Here is a 16,991-nt window from a genome sequence, read left to right on the forward strand (position 1 = left end):
GTTGCTGGCTGATGTATTCACTTCATGCAAGCCTGCTGCTGATGCTTCCCGCTACCACACTGAAACAGCATTTTAGTGAAGGGAGTGTCGTTGCATCAGCTGACCCTGCTACTATCGATGCTGATATACCCGTTGCAACAGCTACGCTATGCATAGCCATGCCACAGTTGTGTCCGCTATACGCTGGCCTAACTGCTGAGCAACTGCAACGCTATCCGTAGCCATGCCACAGTTGTGGCCGCCATTGGTATCCGCTGTACCTGAATCTGCTGGCCCTGCTGCTATCGATGGTGAGATCCGCTGAAACTGCTACGCTTATCCACAGCCATGCCACAGTTGTGGCCGCTATCCGCTATCTAAGGGAGGACTGCTGTCGTCGCTGTTCAGAACTACTATGAGCGGCTTCAACTAAAACAGGCTCTTATATAGGGATGAAAATAGGAATGAATTATTTTACGTACGTGGTGGAATGATATAACTTGAAAAATATGTGTGACTTCATTCTGGTTCAGAGCGATCATTTGATAAGCTCCACCTATTTTTCAGTTTCTAAAGTTTTTCCTCAGTTTCGTAGCACGGATGCACAAAAATGATTTCTTGTCGAACCGGACTGATAGCACTCTCATTGAAGCAACAAAATAACATGTTTTGTGTCGTGTTGCGCAGCTTCGTTGAAGAAAATGTTCCCGTCCCCGTGTCGCATGTAAGCAGATTATTGCGTTCAGTAGACAGTAGATAGTGTATCCAGCGAATAAACACCGATGGTGCTCTCACACACGCAACGGTTTTAACCCGTATCTTATTGCGGTTTGTAACATCAAGCGATTTCGTTTGCTCGCTGTTGCGTGTTGCATCATGTTGCAACTTGGCAGCTGGGAGACGACGAAATTCTGTTTATGCTGATTGATTGAATCGACTTCATATTAGCTCTGCATAGTCGAACTAACTGCTTTTGTGAATGCGTTCTAACAGGGCAGTTTATTATTCAATGTCGGTTATGCTGATCGCAGCCTTTGCGCTGCCCCTACAGTGGGGGGTTTACTAAATAAAGTGAAAATTAGACAACTACAACAGAATTTGATTGCATCCCGCACAGAATGTCTGCTTGTGTTGATGCCAGAAAATTATTAACCTTCAATTATTTTTTTATTTGCCTTGAAAAAAGCATGTTGCGGTTCAAAATCGGTTGCTAATTACAACCTTTGAGCTGCCCTAACATTGGGGGAACTAAGATACACGGACAACATGCACTGTGGAAGCTATTTCACATTCAGTAAATTAGACGAGTGCGACAAATTTAAATTGTTAGGATGCAACACAGAATGCTTGCTTGCCTAGACAAAAAATATTAACTTTCAATGACTTGTTTATTTGCCTTCAAAAAGGCATTTTGATTTCCAAAATTGGATTTCCTGATGGCAATCTTCATGCTGCCCCAACACGGGGGGAATAATGGCTGTCTGGCGACACACGCTAAGAAAAACCGCGCTGCTCCTGAGACGTGGTGACCAACCACAGGGCTAGTGCTGCTGCTAAGGAAGGACGACTTGTCGCTGTCTAGAACTATTATGAGCGGCTCCGGCTGAAACAGGCTCTTATATATGGATGAAAATAGGAATGAATTATTTTTCGTAGGTGGTGGAATGACATAACTTGAAAAATATGTGTGACTTCATTCCGGCTCAGAGCGATCATTTGATAAGCTCCACCTCTTTTTTCAGTTTCTAAAGTTTTCCCTCAGTTTCGTAGCACGGATGCACAAAAATGATTTCTTGTCGAACCGGACCGATAGCACTCTCATTGAAGCAACAAAATAACATGTTTTGTGTCGTGTTGCGCAGCTTCGTTGAAGAAAATGTTCCCGTCCCCGTGTCGCATGTAAGCAGATTATTGCGTTCAGTAGACAGTAGATAGTGCATCCAGCGAATAAACACCGATGGTGCTCTCACACACGCAACGGTTTTAACCCGTATTTTATTGCGGTTTGTAACATCAAGCGATTTTGTTTGCTCGCTGTTGCGTGTTGCATCATGTGACAACTTGGCAGCTGGGAGACGACGAAATACTGTTTACGCTGATTGATTGAATCGTCTTCATATTAGCTCTGCATAGTCGAACTAACTGCTTTTGTGAATGCGTTCTAACAGGGCAGTTTATTATTCAATGTCGGTTATGCTGATCGCAGCGTTTGCGCTGCCCCTACAGTGGGGAGTTTACTAAATAAAGTAAAAATTAGACAACTACAACAGAATTTGATTGCATCCCGCACAGAATGTCTGCTTGTGTTGATGCCAGAAAATTATTAACCTTCAATTATTTTTTTATTTGCCTTAAAAAAAGCATGTTGCTGTTCAAAATCGGTTGCTAATTACAACCTTTGAGCTGCCCTAACCTTGGGGGAATTAAGATACACGGACAACATGCACTGTGGAAGCTATTTCACATTCAGTAAATTAGACGGGTGCGACAAATTTAAATTGCTAGGATGCAACACAGAATACTTGCTTGCGTTGACAAAAATTATTAACATTCAATGACTTGTTTATTTGCCTTCAAAAAGGCATTTTGATTTCCAAAATTGGATTTCCTGATGGCAATCTTCATGCTGCCCCAACACGGGGGGAATAATGGCTGTCTGGCGACAAACGCTGAGAAAAACCGCGCTGCTCCTGAGACGTGGTGACCAACCACAGGGCTAGTGCTGCTGCTAAGGAAGGACGACTGCTGTTGTCGCTGTCTAGAACTATTATGAGCGGCTCCGGCTGAAACAGGCTCTTCTGGATTAATCTGGATATAGGCCAAATAGCATGTTTTCAATTGCAAGGCATATGATTCTGTCGACCGTGCTTGGGAAGCAAGCATATAACGACCAATCAGAGGTCGAATTTTTCGTTTTGACAAGGCTTGACTATTTTCAATAGTACAATAGTGTGAATAATAAAATTACAATTATCTTATTTTGGGAAGAATCTTAGAAGATTTTCCAATCTATTGCTGCAAGAACGAAGAAAATCCATCGAATACTAACCGATTTATTAGCATTTGAAATTGGACATATTTTTCATTTTTTTCGGTTTTAGATTTTCATTTCACATCCCTATGTAGCCGAACTTCCTGAGAGAAGTATTCTACTTCAAAAGTGACTTTAGTGACCATTTTGTCGTAAAATAGTGACTTTAGTGACTTTTTAGCGTAAATAGTGACTTTTCAGTGACTAGGCTCAAAATAGTGACAAAGTCACTAAAAAGTGACTCGCTACTAGCCCTGCCCTATGTAATATAATTACATAGGATGCAAAATTCCAGAAACAAGAGCAATTGAAAGTTTCATACTACTTGCTTTCTAGAGGCATATTTTCTATTTAGATTGATTTAACGTTGATGGTTATGGAATAAAACAATATAAACTGATGGTATGACGATAATATGTATATTGGTTCCATATTGTAACAGCAAACTTTACTACTAGCAATCTGAATAATAAACTAATCATGTTATTATCAGGATGAAGCTCGATTTAACGAAATAAATATATGTATACCGTGAAATCGTTATCAATGACTCAATTTGCTTTCTTGGTCAATTTAGCGTTGTTAACTGTTTCACTTCAAAACTTATCCAGGTCAAAATTGTCGACCATTCAATGAAAGACAACCATCACAGCAGATTTCCAAAAATGGGTCAAACCATAAATCATTCATTTCCTCTCTTTAATTGGCTGTCTTCCGGTGTGTAAGTAGGATTGAACTGGCGGTCGCTGTAAAATATCTGATATAAAAAGGATTGAGATAAAACCGAATCATCGTCGCTCTGCCGAACACACGAAATTTGCATAATTATATAAGTTGCTGACTGTGCGAACGGATTAACGACTATGAGGTCGCCTCAAAGTTGTTCTTTGTTTTCTGTTTTCCTTTGAGTGCGACGTTTTCAGTTTTATAAATCATGCTTTTTTTCACTACACAAAACCACTATTTGGGTTATAACCGGCACAGTTTTCGGCAATTTAAAATCATCAATGATTTACCGATAAATGCCCGCTTTTCATATATCAAGGTGTGACTATTTATAATGCGCTATTTGAAGGAAGTAATAAAATAATATAACAATGAATAATACATCCTGCTATCTGGTGGCGGCCTGTGTACATAACAAGCAATAATCGCTCACTACGGTAATCTATAACAATTAGACATTAAGATAAGTTCAATCAATGTTTACTTAAACATTAAATCGTGTCTCCGAGCCGTCAGCTAGCATGAGTGTAACTGTTCGGTTATTTATCCAAATTAATTTAGCTAATCGCATAGGATTCAACCGTGCTACATCTGGAATTGGAGCCGTTGAATATCCCTTGATACACCGGGTTTGAGATTGACCGAGTCCGAACATTCCAGTACTGGTTTGCCAGAAAGAGAGTCGATTTTCAGCACATGAATAGCTCACTAAAAATTTTCCATCCGGACTAAAGGCCAACGCAGTTACCGGTTTTGTATGAGCAGGAATCATTTGACATTTATTTTGACGCAGCTCGTAGATGGCCAAATTACCGTTACTAGCTCCAACTGTTATATAAAAACGAAAGCTTTATTACAAAGCGTGTTAGAATCCTGATTTGAACTTACCAGATATACGTCGTGAAGCACTGCAATGCGACACTTGGTTGAATTTACACATTGACGGACTAACCTCAGCAAGTCCTTTATTTTTTAAATCACCTGAATCCACACAGTGCAGAGTAATATCCATGACCTAATTTAGGGCGAAAATTCTTAATAATTTTGCATTTCAAATAATCATGAGGATGTTAATGATACATTGGAACCGTTCCCGAACCAAGTGGTTATTAAGAAAGGGGCGAGGGGAATTGAATAGCAAACCACGTGTTTTTTTTACCTCTATTTCATTATTCCATCACGTTAAGAATTATAAATGTGTTACGATAAAACAATTCATTCATAATCGATTTATCGCCAGAAAAGATTAGCAACTATTGAACAGTGCATAAAGTTTTTGCAGTTTGTCTGCGATTAGCTAACGTAAACGAATTTTTGAAGTAACGCTAAGTGTTTTAAATCGATAAAATTTATTAAGACGAAAATAATAAAAAAATATAATAATGTTTGGTAGTGCATCAACATTTGTGACATTTATCAGTATGCTTAATAACTGGTTTTAGTTGTAAAAAAAATAATGCCTTGGTGTGAAAAACAATATTTGGATCTGCTCGACAGCGTAAAGTTGGTTGATCAAAAACAAATGATGATGTCAATAAGTGAAAATTTTCAAATTTTATTTCTTCTGCAAAGCTGAGAATTTAATCATATTTATTATCCTACTTACAGCATTTAATCGTTTTTTATCACTACTTAAACGAGCTTTTCAGGAACCTTTTCAGTTCTCAACGCCAAACTTTACTTGAAAAGCAAAGCCTTGGTGCTACATTCCGATTTGGAACTCGACCTTCACATATTTATTATACACAGACTTCGCAGCCAACTGTTAAGTGTACAGGACAATTGCGGGGCTAGCGCTACGATCCTACTGACACTAACAGTTTCTCCCGAGCCGAGACTCGAGCCTTGTTAGGCCAGCATCGTACCTCGAGACCAGCTGGGAGGGTTTTCAAACTTTACTTAATTGTTTCTGAAAAAAGCATGATTACAAATCCGTTCGATATGGCGATGAAAACTTCTGAATGGAAAATTTCCATCAATTTTTAATCTTCCTAACCTTATTTAAATAAATATGAAATTTGATTATTAGTATTAGCGAAAAATGTATTATAGATTTGAATTACTTAAACAAATTCTCATTAAATTTCACGAAATTATATTTAAAAATCGTGCGAAATATATGTAGATTTTCAAAAACGTTTTTGTTAGTGTCAACAATTCTTAGTAAATACATAAGGGCCATCCACATTCCACGTGGATAGATTTTCAACGATTTTGACCCCTCCCTCTTTCCTTCCGTGGACATCTGTCCATATAAATTCTAAAAATTAGTATATGTGTAATGTCCACGGTCCATACAAAATTTTTAGAATTTATATGGACAGATGTCCACGGAAGGGGGGAGGGGAATTCAGGGAATCGAGCTGAAATATATTAGTGGATACTGCTAAGCGGTACTTGCAAAGGCTAATTTGTAATGCAACTACTCTGCCGGTACTCGGATAACTGTCCCATAATGAAAAACAACATGTTGAGAAAACGGCGATTCAATATTATCCGTGAATTTTCGGATTTCCAGCTATTACATCCAGAACCAATGACCATATCAGGTTCATGACAGCACAAGTTTATCGTTGAGAACAAAAAACCATGGATGGAATTGGTTTTTCGTTATATAACTTGAAAAAAAGACAAAATGGGACAAAATATGCGGGTACATTTCAAAAGTACTCGCATATTTTGTCCCATCACATATCAATTCAACCAGCAACCGGCAGTATCATTGACAACGTAGATTGTACTACAGACAAACAACATTAGTTTAGTTAATTAAATGACATACTTCTATATGCCTAAAATAATCCGATATACACTAATCTGGAGCAAAATTATATGTTTGCAGTTTGTACCACTATGCAGTGGGACTGTAATGCGGGTACTTTCAATATGGGACAAAAACAACTTGGTATTTTTTCCATGTTTTTCCATGCAAAAGCATCAATTGTAATTTTTTTTTTCCAGAAAATATGATAACAATTAAGTCGATTCCCGATGATAACTCAAAAGTGACCAAAATGAGTATGGGACAGTTATGCGGGTACCGGCAGTAACAGGAGTAATTAAAAGTGCTCCGTCGAAAGCCTTAGATGCAATTCTGCATCTATTACCACTCCACCAGGTAGTACAACTAGAGGCGGAAAAAAGTGCATTGAAACTAACACGCCTCAAAAAAGTACCTGATGGAGATCAGACAGGCCAGCTGGCAATCCTCAAACATTTCCAGCTGAGCAAACGTATACCAGGTATCAAAGACTGGATGAATACAGAAGCAAACTTCGAAATACCTTTCAAAATCATAGAGACCGAACGGGAAGTTTGGGAACAAGGTGGCCCGAATATCCGACAAGGCTCTGTCGTCTTTTACACAGATGGCTCAAAAATGAATGATTCAACCGGAGCAGGTATGAAAGGTCCAGGGATAAGTATCTCGATACCGAATTCATCGGCCCAGAACCGTTCTGTGGGGTGTCATCAAGCGCCTTGAAAGCAGAATTGAAAACCTGGAAACATAGGACAATACAAGAGAACTGGATATGCTCAGTAGGGCTACGTCAGTCTAACGCTTTATAAAACCAAGCGTGAAGAAAAGCCAGCAACTGCTTAGTTTAAATAAAAAGGGACTAAAGACAATTACTGGACTGTTTACAGGACACTGTCCAAGTAAGCATCACCTGAAACAAATTGGTCAATCAGATGACGAAATTTGTCGTCTCTGCGGGTTCGAATGTGAAACCGAAGAACATTTGCTCTGCCACTGCAGTGCACTAATACAGCGCAGAATAAGAGCCTTTGGAAAAGGAACTTTGGAGCCTTAGAGCCTAGACTAAAGAAGAGGTATACCAAAAAGCGGTACTTGTAACTAAAAATTTACATTACATAAGATTTCGATTATGTTTAAAATTGAATGAGTTTTTAGATTAGCTGAATGAAAAATCAGCTAACATATGAACGAAATTTTACTCGCATCGGATTTGTCATAAAAATGTTGTTGTTGGTTGTTGGGTTCAGGGGGGTTAAAATAATTGATTAAAATATGACCAGCGACTTGCTGGTCTAACTCCTGAATCCTGACTCGAGAGAGATTTTTCGAGGATATTCATTAAATGTTCTGTCATAGAATATGGTAAACGAAATTCATGATGAGCATTGGTTACGAAGTTTCAGAAAATAGATGTGCTAATACTGAGAAAAATTTCCCGCCATTGTACTGTACACTGATATTTAGCTGTCCTAGCCCAATAAACTGGAGGGTTTCGACAGCGAAATATTAGTACCTTTTTCTTTTTATGACCACGTATTCAGGAACAGTCCCATAATGAAACCACAGATTAACAGACATAACACTTGGAAAAAAATTTCCATAAAATTATGATACGAGTACTTGACGTTAGTAACGTTCGCGCTACATCTTGTATTTCGGCATCAGCACTAGCGTATCTGCATGTGTCAAATTGGGAACCCGAAAAAATGTAGGAGAATTGCACAATAGCGTCCCAGACGGTGTTGTAGAGCGATGATTGGTATTCGATTAGAAATTTGAAATTATCATTTTTTTTGTGGCGATGGAGTTAGATTCCAGTGTTACATATGTTAGTTTGTGGTAAAAATAAATATATAAGGTAGAACCTCCGTACACGTTATTATAACATACTAGGTTTGGATGATTACTGGCGTACTTGTGTCCCCTTCTAATGGCGATTCGAGTACCAAGCATCTCATGTACCAACTATGTTTGTGTACGCGTCCACACTCAAACAAGCTTACCAGCGTGGTCCACTGGTACGCGTATGTAAATTTGGAGACTTTGACTTGAATAGTACCTACCTCAACAAGCAGGTTGGCAATTTCCGTTTGCATTTTATCGATCAACATTTCAACGCATTGTAAAATTTCTCTTTTAGCACGATGCAAAACTGATTGCGTAATAGGGACACTGATAGCCTGTGCGTTTTGTTGCATCGTGTTGTACCGAGCGACTTCGCGAGCCATAGTTGTAATAAAAGCTGCTGGTCTTGCAGTAGCAATCAATCTTAGAGCATGGCGAGCTGTACGGCAAGCATCGGCTTGCGGTGTCAAAGGAAGTTTATAGTTCAAGCTGGGAATAAGTCGATTCGAATCGCAACACATTTCCAGTAATCCCAGGAGGACTTTGCTCACATCAATGTACGGTTCCCATACGGTGAATCCGCGACCTATTAAATCAATAGCTGCCCTTCGTAGTGGAGTATAGGCAGGAAGTTTAGGTGTAGCTGGAGCAAGCAACAAATGTGTAAGAGCCATTGATGTTGAGCGGGCCAGATTGTTGTTTCCAATACCGAAACCTTCTACTACTGAACTCTTTCTGCGGTTTTCGTTGTTTCGTTTACCATCAGAGGATGAAATATCTTGACCAAACTCTGCGCCAATTACACCTAGCAAGACAACTGCCGTTGTTTGCTTTCGCTTAAGTTCAGCAAGACTGGAAGGCTTACGAACAACTTCTTCTTCCTCTTCCGATTCTTCTTCTTGAACATCCAAAGGGCCCGGAGTAGTTACTGGAGAGCCGGTGTTAGATTGTCCTGCAGATTGAACTTGCTGAACTATTGGTTCAGTGTGAGTATACATCGGTAAATACTGGGCCCAACTTTCCACTAGCTGTTTTCTACCCTTTTTGCCCATACGACCAAGTTCACCAAGAAGAAGTTGTTGTGCGGCCTCACGAATTTCCAAACAGTGATGTTGCCAACGTCGGGCCATCATTTCCACCTGAGGTCGTTTAAAAGTATTCGCATCTAATGCGTCGATTTTTTCTGGAAGTAAAAAGCAATGGTGCGTTGATAGGAGACTCCAACCCTGCTTGATCTGTGCTTGTTGCTGTGTGTACAACTCTTCTTGTTCTTCATCGTTTGTCCACGAAGCGCGTGTTGTTTGGCGATGTAATTTTCGATTGCGCTCCTGCTCGGGAATAAATGTGGCCATATTCATAGACATTAGCGTGTTGGACATAGATATTAAAGCCAACAGGTGATTTGAAGTGAGAGTCGTGCTAAGTTCCCAGTGTAGTCTGGCAGTAAACATACTCGTTAGATGCGTCTGTCTCAAAAGTTGCGGGCTTGGAGAGGAAGTGTTTATTTCCTCAGGGTTGATCTTGATATCTGCATTGTTTTGCCATGTTGGAAGAAGCAATGACATATAGCCACCCTTTGATAGTACACCAAAAGAGATTGGAATCTGCAATTCAAAATGCACGATTGAAATGAGAAATATAGGATACGCTAGCAACACTGACCTTCGGTTTCAGTAAGCCGAGCTGCGTTTCACACACTTTATCTAAATTTTGGTCTAATCCCCATGAATGCAGCAACGATAAAAGAAGCTGGGCTACTTCCATTACATGAGTGGCTTCCATGCGAGGTACAATCTTCTTACTTATATCTGACGAATCTGCAAGTTGACCATGAATGCTGAATATACGTTCAACAAATATCATTTTTGAATTATACCAAAAAAAAAAAAATACATGACCGGCCAAAAACAAACCGTCCAAAAATTTATATATGTAAAAAAAAAAGAAAGTAACATAAATATAAAAAATATAACCCAACCTAAACAGTGTGCATTTAAAAGCTCTATGGTATTAGGTGCAGCGACTTAACTTACCCTTACCCGTTTCCCCGACGTTCTTCACTACGCTCTCCAGTTTTGCTTGCACTTTAGTCTGTACATTTTCAGCGCCTTCCTTCATTTTCGCCAAAATGCCTAAGCAAAATTCGGGTTATTAAACTATTTTACAGCAGTTAATGGTACTATTATGAAGATAAGCGTTGATCTTATTAATTAGGCTACTAATCTATTAACAAGGAAAGACCATCTGGCATAATTTTAACAGCTTTTAGGGAGTCATTAGGTATGAAAACATTTGGTATCATTCGGAAGTGTAGCAACGAGGAGTAGACTTAGCACCTACCCCTCGGAGCTTACGAATCAATGCGAAACTACAATCTTAGCATAAAAAACTCATTTCATATTTAAATTGGCTGGTCTGTGGGAACACTTTCATAGTAATAGGTTATACGCTGGACACTGAACCGTTTCATGATACTCAGCTTTTGCGAGAGAGCTTCTGTATGTTGCGGAGATATTGGAATTCATCTACAATTTTTATAGATGATAGAAGATAAAGGAAATCGATTTATTAACACCAATTGTACACCGTCACCACTGTTAATTTGATCACTACTTAAGAGTTCCTATAGTACATTTGATTTGAAAGTTACGTACAATAAAGTAAAAGTTTTTTTGCCCAGGTTACTAAATCATGATGTCTTACCAAATATTTCGTTTTACAGAACAGCCAAATGGACTAACCCCGTGTTGAAATGATGAATGAATTGAATAAATGAAAAAATAGTATTACAAAAATGAGTTCTATAGAGTTTAATATAGGAATAAAACCGAAAGTTATGAGTTGTGTGGTTAGGGGTTGGAAACATTCAGCGATTTTCGCTGTAAGGGCATATGTCAAATCGGGCGGCGAGAATGAGCCTATTGCCACAACTGAGTTAATCAGCTCTTGCTACACTCTGTCTCCTTCTGAATTGCATGTATTAGTTCACAATTCATCACCGTCTGATACGGTCGTAAACAAGAATAAAGGCGTACATTCTTGTTTCATATTGTTGAAGCATCAATCGAATTCAAAAACATAAATCAGAAGATGCTTATAACGTAATTGATCCATTCGTGCGGCAGTTGACTGCAGCTGCCAGCAAGAATAAGGGTGAATAAGGGTCCAAATTAAAAGTTCTAATATGATATAATGGTAATAGGAAATCACACATGCATAAGCTAGCACTAGATACAAGCTACTAGAGGCGATATTATGCTGCTCTAAATTGTCTAAAAACAAACCATGTTTATCTTTTTCTTTTAGCATTTTTTCCATGTCTCCTGCTTTATTCTTGACGCGACCGAAAAAATCTAATTTTCGTGTTTTGCAGTTGTACATTGTACGTATAATATGCGAGATTAGAAGTGTTTTAGTAACAGCATGAAAGAAGAAAAAAGTATCAAAGAAAGATCTATTAGTAGGTTTACCTCACTGCAACACTTGTACAAGTAATGCAAATGTTTTTTTTTTTTTTGTCTATTTTGGCCATTGTTAATTACAGCAAACAACTGTTCAGATGGTTACATACCTGAAATCTTTTTTCCAGCTTCCGATGAATGAGTATCAACTCCAGCAGAAACGAGTAACCCTTCCGCCTGTAGAAATGCATTTTCTGTATAAAATATCAGAAATATATGTGAGCAATTTTTACCTCCAGTGTACTTGGACTCATTGCAGCGTACTCTTCTGCATGTAATTCAAATATCAATCCTTCAATGTCAAAAAATAAGATGTGACTTTCAGCATCTAGAAAAACAACGAACAACTGATTCAGTTTCAATGAACTCAATGAATTTCTGCTCAAACCTTTGGGATTGGTGCGAAGCCCCTGAATTATTAGTGGGCTGCTTCTGTTCTTCATTAGAAAATCTCCATGTTGGTTATTATGAGCATGAAGCTGCTGCAACTGATGAATACCACGTTGGGTTGCGTGACGAATTGCGTTAAAATTGCGATGCCGTAGACCCCTGAAAATATTATTTTCCAAGTAATTTCTATCTATTAATCAACCTAAAGCAACAAACCTGAAGAAATGTACAGCAGGATTTGCTAGGCCTATATCTGATGTAGAGCCACTGCTGCTACCAGTGTCTCCAATATTTTCATCACAAGCATTAAGAACTTCTTCAGCCAGAATTCCTAGAAAACCAATTTGAGTAAATTGAATGACACAAATATTGACTAACAACCAACCGTGAAGAACTCTATCAAGATGTCCTGTTTCCATTTGCCACACGTACACTGTTCCATCCGAACAACCAACAATCAAGAAGTCGTCTAATGGACGCCATTTGATAGATATAACTGGAAAAAGATGTCGACTAGCTAATGTTACACATTTGCGTTCTTGTAAACTCAGCAGCGTGACCGAATGATCTGATGCCACTGAACAAATGCACTTTAATATTCGTGGCTGCAAAAATACAAATACAATTTCAATTATTTCTATGTTAAAATGTCTGTCCACATACACTGCAGGTCGAAGGAGGAACAAGCAGCTGTGTTATTTCTCCTGCGTGAACACAGAACCTATGAATCAGCTGACCACTGTAGAGATCCCAAAGACAGACGGCAAAATCTACTCCTCCAGAAACAAGATGTGATTTGTCATAACGTGGATGCGCCAAAGATGGACATAGTAAACAATTGACCCGACCACTATGTCCATTTAGAATTTGATGACAAGGCCAATCTACAAATAAAACAAATGGAGACATTTTTTGTAAAGATAGGTGAACTTTTTACCGCTATATTCTTGATGTTGACCATGAAGCAAATGAAGCATCACTGTTTGAGTAGCAGGAACAATAATGATACTGCCATCTTCACGCCCAACTACCAATCTACTCTGTTGTGGCAGATAAATACTGGCCGTTAACTTAATCATTGGTTCACTGCTATTCCGGTATAATTGATCCAGTATTCCCACAGGTAGTGGATTCATTTTATTCCATGCTTCTTCCAAACTAGTGCATATGGTTGACTCAAGTGCTGAAATGATATTTTTACATTATTTTCTTCAATGATAGATAATATCGAAAAAACATACTTGCAGGTAATTGTTTCTCATTCTGAATCACCTTGATTTGTTCCATAGTTATATCTGGAACAGCCCAGATATTGATAAACCCTTCCGAATCACCACGTAATAAATATTTTTGAACCTTGCCGCCTCTGTTTGAGGTAACCAGTTTTATAGTCGGGGGACACGATAGTGGTTTCTCTCCTGTCTGCGACAGCACACAGTATAAGTACGGGGAATCTTTACCCACTGATGGACCATGAAAATCTTTGTTGTCCGGAATACTATTGGCCGGTAAACGATACATATATCCTTTTCCTTCATCTGACCATAGAATGACACGATCGTTTGCGAGAAAATCTCCCCCCATCCATCTTTCTCCGGATGGCGAAATTACACTGCATAAAACGGTAAAATCTCCTGCGTCATAAATCTGCCAGTATTTTGCGCACACGATTAACACTGTTCGCTGATTCTGAGAGCAGCAGTTCATAGTTATGGCATTTAAACAACGAATTTGTTTCGATTCATTTTCATAAATAGGCTCGGAATATTTGTTTTCATTGCCAATCAAGGTCCAAACTTTAACAGTACCAGTAGTCGTGATAGCTAGTACTACGTCGTCTTTGCGTTTCGATGGTCTTAATACGTGTAAAGCAGAGATCCAATCCGGATTTACTTTTGAACTCAAGCTAAACAAGACTTCTAGACTAAATGGATCCATCACCATTATCTCCGCATAATATCCATTACAAAACAGGCGAATGTCGTCACAATTTGCCATGTGATATGCTTGAATATTGGTATGAACCTGCGGCATTTTTATACTTTCAGTGCATTTGCCATCTACTAAATCCCAGGTGCACATTTCTCCATTTTCTGAAGAACTGACCAAGAAATTGTTATCCTGTACGATTGACGCTCTAGATAGGCAGAGAACTGGCGCAGTATGGCCTACAAGTAAACAGCGTGGAGTCATTTGCAGCGAGTCCGGGTCAACTTGCCTACAATGACGAAATATAACATCACTATATTTTATATAGACAAATGAAAAAAATATGTAGTAAACTTATTTTGTGGGTTGTGCTTTTAAAGTAAAATATACTAATACTTTTCATGTTGTTTTGTACTAAATGTTTATATTTTATTATATTTTGGCAAAATTTACAACTTTTCGATAAATTTCAATTTTTTTTTGTTCTACTAGAAGTAAAATACTTACCACAAACAAATTTGCCCATCGTAGCACCCAGTAGCAAGGATTTTCTGGTCCCGTGACAAGAAAACGCTCGAAACGCAATGAGTGGGAGTGTTGGGACCCCAAAGCACAACCGGGACGACTAAATTAGTGTTTAGCATTATGTATAATTGTTATTTAGCTGGTTTTAAAACTGTCCAATGTTCATAAAATTTATATTACACTGAACAATCGATCCAACTCAGATTAGTTGCGATGAAATTGAAAATATTGATTTTGCTTGTTTTTCTAGTGAGCCTTGATATTTTTTAGAACTGACATTCCCCTGCAAGCACAAAGGTACATGGATACACGCGCATTTCGTCGATTTTACTTATAATCAAATAGGTACATAATTTTCTGCGTAGACCACTGATAAGAATTTTCGTTTTTACAGAATAAAAAAAATGTATTTATTTATATCCAATGACATTTATAATATACGCGACGTTCTCACCAAAAAGGTCCAAGCAAAATGAATAGAAGAAATAGTCACAACACAAATAGACTGGCGGAAGCAAATCAGAAGTACAGTCCCTATATTTACAGTCTAGCGGAGTGGATTCGGGAACCAATAGGGAATTTAATTTGAAAAAATGCTTGCTTTTCTTATACTAATCGATGACCGACCTTTCAGTAAGCACTACGTATTTTTTCTTAAATCTCTACGATTTTTGTGATTTTTAAATTGAAAATTTTTTTTTTTAATTTTCACTAGCAGCAGAACTGTTGAAAAAAATCGATTTCGAATTTTAACAACTGTAAGTGATTTTAAGACAAACTCTTCGAAATTAAGACAAGTCTTCGCATTTGGCATAGCATAGCATGCGAACCAGGGTTATATTTCCACAGAAATGTCATTATGTGCTCTACACGCTCCCTAAAATGAATTCAAAAATGATTAGAAAACAATTCATTTCCATAAAAAGTGGAACAACACGAAAATTGAGTAACTCTGTTGTTATTCAAAATTGTGTAACCATAGTATGGGCAAATACTGTGTATTTATTATTCAGAATGATGTATCCAATTGAACTCATTTTTTGTGTTTAATAAAACTCATTTAGTTCTTAAAAAATATCAGTTTATGTGTACAAAATTATCCATTTATTGAATTTAAAACTACTCAGTTTTGAAATTAAAAGCTACACCGATTTAGATTTTGGAACTATCAAGTTTTTGAATAGAAAAATATTCATTTTTGAATTTAGGACTAACCATTTTCAGAATTTAAAAGTACTCAGTTTAAGAATGAAAAACCACTCAGTTTTAAATGTGATGTTGGCGTAGAAAGGGAGGTTTGTGCCAGTAACAGTCAGAACAAAACAAAACTTAGGTTACATTCTATCTGAACGGTGTCTAATTATATTTATTTTTTAAGTATATTTTGCTCTTTTTTTGTGATGCATAATCGCTTGATATTTTACTCTCCCATAAATTTCCTGATGACACGAACAACCTGAAAACTTTTGGTTCCTTAGAATGAATAAAGAAAAAAGTTTATATGTGTACCTTAAAGCTTTTTAAAATGTCCGTGACCACCTTCTCAGCGATTTTCTCATTTTTTGGAATCACTCAAACAGCCACAAGAACAGATAACACGGCCGCAAAGGCTAAATAATGGCGCACAAATGTTGAATCATGGTGCCGCCTTTTCACTCGTGTCAAATAATGGCGTCGTTTTCTCATGCTTAGTACTCAAAATTGAGTTATAGTGGTAAATTCAAAAATGAGTTATTCTAGATTAATCTAAAATCAGTGTGAAAATTACACAGAATCACCAAATGCGGTATTCATTTTTTGACGTTTCCATGCAACTTATGAAATTGAATTAAAACTAATTCATTCGCCGTGTTACTTTTCACGAGCGTGTACCAGGGTTATATTTTCCTGCAGCAGAAGTGTCACTTTGTTCACCACTTGCCAGTTAGTGAAAATTTAAAAAAAATATTATTTTTCAATTTAAAAATCATTCAAAAATCGTAGATTTAGGAAAAAATACGTAGTGCTTACTGAAAGGTCGGTCATCGATTAGTATAAAAAGCCATTGGGATCATATTTTAATTAGATGTTAGGTTTCAAAAATGTTTCAGTAATAATTGCAATGTGCACATTATTTACAATTAAAAAATTTAAAAGCTCATTCTCAGCGAGCATTCCAATTTAAAATTTTTATTGTTTTATTTAAAATCATTGCTAAATTTTAAATTAGAAACAATTTGAATTGTAAAATTCGTTCCAAATTTGAATAGCTTCAAACATGGATTTTGCCTGCAACATGGCGTTCATGAGTTCGAACAAAAAAAAAAAAGAAAGTTTACCTGTCGTAATAGGCCCCAAGCAGTTG

General features: G+C 37.7%; 1 protein-coding gene across 5 annotated transcripts; it reads right to left on the minus strand.

Annotated features, from left to right (window-relative positions):
* Window positions 1-3,407: 3,407 nt before the first annotated feature.
* On the minus strand, window positions 3,408-15,094 carry LOC129728999 (WD repeat-containing protein 7). Of its 5 annotated transcripts, none has more exons than XM_055687472.1 (15): window positions 14,630-15,094; window positions 13,435-14,411; window positions 13,131-13,376; window positions 12,857-13,077; window positions 12,579-12,798; window positions 12,410-12,524; window positions 12,192-12,352; window positions 12,037-12,131; window positions 11,914-11,980; window positions 11,627-11,695; window positions 10,376-10,474; window positions 10,005-10,159; window positions 8,561-9,946; window positions 4,625-4,751; window positions 3,408-4,564 (listed from the first exon to the last, which is right to left on the minus strand). In XM_055687472.1, exons 1-15 carry the CDS (start codon window positions 14,764-14,766, stop codon window positions 4,221-4,223), a joined length of 4,419 nt encoding a protein of 1,472 aa, XP_055543447.1. In that variant the 5' UTR covers window positions 14,767-15,094; the 3' UTR covers window positions 3,408-4,220. The 5 variants fall into 5 exon arrangements, with proteins under 5 accessions (XP_055543447.1, XP_055543448.1, XP_055543450.1 ...); XM_055687473.1 differs by having other exon boundaries at window positions 10,382-10,474; window positions 14,630-15,093; XM_055687475.1 differs by lacking the exon at window positions 11,627-11,695 and having other exon boundaries at window positions 10,382-10,474.
* Window positions 15,095-16,991: the final 1,897 nt, after the last annotated feature.

The sequence above is a fragment of the Wyeomyia smithii genome, chromosome 3 (genome assembly GCF_029784165.1).
Source record: "Wyeomyia smithii strain HCP4-BCI-WySm-NY-G18 chromosome 3, ASM2978416v1, whole genome shotgun sequence".
NCBI classification, from domain to species: Eukaryota; Metazoa; Arthropoda; class Insecta; order Diptera; family Culicidae; genus Wyeomyia; species Wyeomyia smithii.